At 41.0% G+C, this 6,406-nt stretch overlaps 1 protein-coding gene across 2 annotated transcripts in view; it reads right to left on the minus strand.

Moving 5' to 3' along the window:
• Nucleotides 1-5,068, minus strand: part of rab3gap1 (RAB3 GTPase activating protein subunit 1) — an 89,622-nt gene extending 84,554 nt beyond the window's left edge. For both annotated transcript variants that reach the window (XM_043694041.1, XM_043694040.1), the window contains exons 1-2: nucleotides 5,024-5,068; nucleotides 4,869-4,924 (exon numbers count right to left, since the gene is read on the minus strand). In XM_043694041.1, the coding sequence (XP_043549976.1) occupies nucleotides 4,869-4,924; nucleotides 5,024-5,041 (74 nt within the window). In that variant the 5' untranslated portion in view covers nucleotides 5,042-5,068. The remainder of the gene's footprint in view (nucleotides 1-4,868; nucleotides 4,925-5,023) is intronic.
• Between the last annotated feature and the right edge of the window lie 1,338 nt (nucleotides 5,069-6,406).

Consider the following 6,406-nt stretch of genomic DNA (forward strand, 5'->3'; position numbering starts at 1 on the left):
TAGTTGCACGGTTACTATTAGACCTGCTCATGACTCTTAGATTTTACAGAAAACAAATTTCTGCCATGATGGAATTTCAACCCATGTATCCAGACCATTATAATTTAAGAATAGAAGGATCAGTGCTGCGTCCCTCTGCTTTTCATTATTCATATAAAATGATTTGGATGTGAACATAGGATGTATGGTTAGTGTTACTAGACAGCAGTGAACCCCTCTGTTAATTAAACTAGACACCCAGAAAAGCTCACCTCGTCTCATAACCTGTTAAAATATATGAGTGACAGAGAACTCCCAAATTCCACTATTTAACGAAAATAATATCAATTTATTCCTTAACTCTAAAAGTGAACATTAAACAACAACTATTCACAACTCTAAGCTTCCCCTTTCCATTGACTGCTTGTTACCTGCCTCCAACTCTACAACAATATACAGTTCCAATAAAACCCATTAAAATAACGCCAGCTCAGTTTCAAAACCATACAGTAGCTGTCATCATTGGTGTCTTTCTTCCTTCGGTTTAAGCTGTCCCTGGGTCGTGGTCTTTCTTTTTACTGTGAGGATGTTTCATACGAAAAGGTACTTTTATTTCAATCTTTTGGGTCTCTCTCTTGATGGCAGTTACTCTGTCTGACTTTCAACTGCCTTATTTTTAATACCCCCATGATCAGATCGTCTCATTGGTTCGAGGTTGGCAAAACAATAAATTCAAACTCAATTGGGTTTGGCATCCTGAGGCATAATTTAAACTGATTGGTTAAATTCGAATTGCTGTCAAAACAGCAACCAACTCAGGTATACATTGCACAGCCAAATGTTACATATTTTTCAATTTTCCAATACACTCAGACTGCTAGCTAGTCATAAGCCAGGTGCTTATATGCTCTCAGTGCAAAATAGCATTCACTCTATCTTAAAGGTACAATACATGCCTTCGGCTTCATAACAGTTAATGATGACACCAAAACTGGAGATGTGGTAGACAGTGATGAAGGTTACCTCAGAGTACAACAGGATCTTGATCAGATGGACCAATGGGCTGAGGAGTGGCAGATGGAGTTTAATTTAGAGAAATGTGAGGTGCTGCATTTTGGAAAGGCAAATCAAGGCACTATTTATACACTCAATGGGAAGGGCCTGAGGAGTATTGCTGATCAAAGATTCCTTGGAGTGCAGGTTCATAGTTCCTTGAAAGTAGTGAAGAGGGCATTTAGTATGCTTGCCTTTATTGGTCAGTGCACTGAGTATAGGAGTTGGGAGGTCACATTGCAGCTGTACAGGACATTGGTTAGGATATTGGAATACTGCATGCAATTCTAGACTTCCTGCTATAGGAAGGACGTTGTGAAACTTGAAAGGGCTCAGAAGAGATTTACAAGAATGTTGCCAGGGTTGGTGGGTTTGAGATACAGGGAGAGGCTGAATAGACTGGGGCTAATTCCCCTGGAGCGTCAGAGGCTGAGGGGTGACCTTACAGAAGTTTATAAAATCCTGAGGGGCATGGATAGGATAAATAGACAAGGTCTTTCCCCTGGGGTGGGGGTGTCCAAATCTAGAGGGCATAGTTTTAAGGTGAGAGGGTAAAAATTTAAAAGGGACCTAAGGGGCAATATTTTTATGTAGAAGGTGGTGCGTGTAAGGAATGAGCAGCCAGAGGAAGTGGTGGAGGCTGTACAATTATAGCATTTAAAAGGCATCTGGATGAGTGTATGAATAGGAAGGGTTTAGAGGAATATGGGCCAAATGCTGGCAAATGGGACTAGATTTATTTAGAATATCTGGTTGGCATGGATGAGTTGGACCAAAAGGTCTGTTCTGTATATCTTTACGACTATGGAACTAACATAATACAATATACTGTACACCAAGAATAAAGATGAATTCATGTACAAAACGTGCCACATTTGCACTTCTTTTCTGATTGCCTCAAGGTACTGGAATTTCTCAAATCAGCCAATCTACTCAAAGCAGCAGCACTATCTTTCAATTTAGTGTACGCAAGATATTTTTTGCCTGTTGTAAAACATGATAATTTTTGGAATAATTTACAGAAAAAATAACTTACGCAACTTTTTTTAAACAATGAGGACAAAGTAGCTCAATTTTCAAAACGCAGTATTTTAATTGCACAAAAATTAAATCTGCATAAATTACTGACATTTAATTAACAAAAGCAGTGATACAAATGCAAGTAGTCATAGCAATAAAAACAATTTTCATATACATCAGCAGACCCAAAAAACAGAACTGAATCCATGCTTTAATACATTATGAATCCTTTAATATCCTCTTCACCTTTATCAGATACAGTAAACCCTCTGTATTTAGCATGGTTCATTTTCTCAATTCAAGATCACTTAAATTGAACAATATGACAATGAACATTTTTTGAACACCAATTTCCCGATTCACTATTTTAATGCTTTAATCATCATTCCTAGATCATTTAAATATTTTTAACTGAAAAAAGAAATTGGAGATATTAAAGGAGTAACGTATAATTTTGAATTCCCAGAGTAATCCATTACTTGCATCAATCCATCACAGCTGGGTTAGGCCATAAGACACAGAAGTACAAGTAGACCATTCGGCCCATTGAGTCTCCTCAGCCATTCAATAAGATCATGGCTAGTTTGATTTTCCTCAAGCCTACTTTTTTGCCTCTTCCCCATGATGCTCTTTCTCCATACAAGCGCTAACTATACTTAACAATCAAGCCTCCACAGCCCTCTGCAGTATAGAATTCTACAATTCACTACCTTCAGAAAAATTTCCTCCTTCTTAATAGATGACCCCCTTACTCTGAGATTACACCCTCTGATCATTGACTTTCCACAAGAGGGAAAACCTCTCCACATCTACCTTGTGAAGCTAAGAATTCTGCGTTTCACAAAGGTCAAATCTCTTTTTTAAAATTCTAATAAATACAAGCCCAACCTACTCAACCTCTCATCATATGATAATTTCCCCATATCCAACCAAATGAACTTTCTCTACACTCCCTCCAATGTCAATATATTAGATTAGATTCAATTAGATTAGATTCCCTCCAGTATGGAAACAGGCCCTTCTGCCCAACAAGTCCACACCGACCCTCCGAAGAGTAACTCACCCAGACCCATTTCCCTCTGACTAACGCACGTAACACTATGGATAATTTAGCATGGCCAATCTACCTGATCTGCACATCTTTGGACTGTGGGAGGAAACCGGAGCACCCGGAGGAAACCCACGCATACACGAGGAGAATGTGCAAACTCCACACAGAGGCTGGAATTGAACCCGGGTCCCTGACGCTGTGAGGCTGCAGTGCTAACCACGAAATAAGGAGACACAACTATTTCCAATATCCTCAGTATGGTCTAACTAGTGCCTGTATAATTTTAACAAGACTTCCCTTTTTTATATTCCATTCAATTGAAATAAAAGGCCTATATTCCACTAGCCTGTTCTATTATCCGCTAAATTCTTGTTAGTTTTTTGGGATTTATACACAAGAATTCCCAAATCTCTGTTCTGCAGCTTTCTGAACTCTTTACTCATTTAAATATTATTTAACTCTTCTATTCTTTCTACCAAAATACATAACCCCACATTTTCCTTCACAGTAAAGTCCATCTATCGCATTTTTGCCCACTCGCTTACCTTGTCCAAATCCCACTGCAGACTCTGTCATCCACATCACTTGCCTGCCCAGCTATTTGTGTGTTGTCCTAAAACTTAGGAACAGTACATTTATTTCTCTCATTCAAGTCACTAACGGAGTATAATAATTGTGGCCCAGCATTGATCCCTGTGGCACTCTACAAGTTACCGGGTTGCCATCCTAAAAATATTCCTTTATCCAAATCTCAGGATAATCTCCGTCCATATTAATATGTTACCCCAACACCATGTAGCCTTACACATGGTACCTTACCAAACTGAATTGAGTAATTAGTTTTCAATTTGATTACTAATGAAGGAATTCATTCCAAAAATTTCATGGTCAAACTGACAGCCCTAGAAAAGGAAAATTACAACATGAAAGTATTCTTTCTTTTCTTCAGAGGTGAGAGCACAGAAAGACAATCAATTCCCACAATGATGTTGTGAACCAGCCCTTTGGGGATTCTATTTCTTCTTTTCCAAACCAAATCATATCAAGATAGCTTTGAACTTATGTCACAACCCAATTAGTGTCCTTCACACTCAGACATAAAGAAACTATATACTTTGACATAGTGAGTTTTGAGAAGATTTGTAGCTCCGGTTGAGGTTCTAGTATGGTGACGAAATGTCTGAAAATGAACCTCCCAGCGCAGCAAGCAAACCTACATCCAGATATTTTGACATATTCACATTCTTATAATTTTACAGATTCGTTAATTAAAAAGTGTCTTATAACGAGTTACAATTTAATAAACTACAACAGCACAAAGTAGACACAGTAGACTTTCCACAAGAAGGAAAACCTCTCCACATCTACCTTGTGAAGCTAAGAATTCTGTGTTTCACAAAGGTCAAATCTCTTTTTTTTAATTCTAATATTCTAATGATTCCATTCTGAAATACTGCATGGCTTCGACAAAGAAAAGGGCTTATAGAGCAATTGACTCAATAACTTCAATAAAAAGGTGTAATGAAGATTCCTTTAGAAGGGAATGGTTTGGGAGAGCTGTCATAAACGACAGATCCCTGAAGAACCTAAACTCGTAAAGTAAGTGCAAAAACCTGCGGCTTACGCGCAGCCCCGCGTGTACGTCACACATAAAGTACAGGCAGTTAATGTGCAGGACAGAGCAACAGAACCAGGTGCTCGCGCGGCTCTGCCACGGACGCTCGCGATTCCCACCAGCCACAGCCCTAGCTTCCCCTCAGCCTACCTCTCCCACTCCGACGCCGTCGTAAAGTCCGTGATTTCGAACACTTCCGACTCCGGCTGCCGGAACACAAGAGAGTATAGTGAGAACCATCACGGAGTTGCCGACTTTAGCAACAAACAACATATTTTCACAGGAATAAAGATCCGATCACTCACGTCACTGTCCGCCGCCATCTTGGAATCCGTTTGTTTGTTTGTCAGGCGGTGCCTTGTGGGTAGAGACCCGCCTCCTGCTCCGGAAACACCGACCATCCTCAGTCATTATACCCGGGTCGGTATGGAAACGCTGGTCATCACTGTCTTGGCCAGCCTAGAGATGTTACAGCACGGAAACAGATCCTTCGGTCCAACTCGTCCCAGCATCACTGTCCTGAGGTGATGTTGAAACACTGGTGATCATTGTACTCAGGGGCCTTCACTGTCCTGGGGTGGTCCAGAAACTCCAGTCTTCAACGTCAGTCATCACAGACCGGTTTGGAAACACCAGTCATCATGATTGTCCTGGGCTCAATGGAAACACTGGTCATTACTACTTTGGGGCGAATTGGAAACACTGGTCATTACTGTCTAGTGGCCATCTAGAAACATTGATCATCATCACCAGTCATTTCCGACCTGAGACAGTGTAGAAACATCAATCATCACAGTCCTGGGGCAATGTGGAAACAGAGGTTATCATTGCCAGTCCTAGGGTGGTGTCATCACCAGACATCATTGACAAAAGCATCTGTCAAGATAAATTAGAGTTAAGGTTCAGGTCAAGGGCTCCCTTTTGTCTCTGATTTACAGCACCTGCAGTTCTTTCAGATTTTACCGGCTATCATTGTCCTGGAACAGTTTGGAAATAGCGGATATCACTGTCCTGGGTGGTCTAGAAATACTACTCATTATCTCAGTTTTGGGGCAGTCTAGAAACACAGATCATCACTAGTCTGGGATGGTCTTGAAGCACTAGTCATAAACATCAGTCATCACTTTCCTGAGGCATTCTGGAAACACCAGTCAACATCACTATCCTGGGTTCCTCTGTAAACATTGATCATTGCCGTCCTGGAATGGTGTGGAATTACTTGTCATGTTCACCAGTCTTCAGTGTCCTGGTGCAGTCTGGAAACAGTGGCCTTCTTCACCTGTCATTACTGTCCTGGGACAGTGTGGAAATATCAGTTATCATTGGCCATCATTGACCTTTGGTTGGGAGGTGGGTTGCCGCCTGGAAACATCAATAGACAATAGGTGCAGGAGTAGGCCATTCAGCCCTTCGAGCCTGCACCGCCATTCAATATAATCATGGCTGTTCATTCCTAATCAGTATCCTGTTCCTGCCTTATCTCCATAACCCTTGATTCCACTATCTTTGAGAGCTCTATCCAACTCTTTCTTAAATGAATCCAGAGAGTGGGCCTCCACTGCCCTCTGGGGCAGAGCATTCCACACAGCCACCACTCTCTGAGTGAAGAAGTTTCTCCTGAGCTCTGACCTAAATGGTCTACCCCGTATTTTTAAGCTGTGTCCTCTGGTTCGGCACTCACACATCAG

The sequence above is a fragment of the Chiloscyllium plagiosum genome, chromosome 7 (assembly GCF_004010195.1).
Source record: "Chiloscyllium plagiosum isolate BGI_BamShark_2017 chromosome 7, ASM401019v2, whole genome shotgun sequence".
NCBI classification, from domain to species: Eukaryota; Metazoa; Chordata; class Chondrichthyes; order Orectolobiformes; family Hemiscylliidae; genus Chiloscyllium; species Chiloscyllium plagiosum.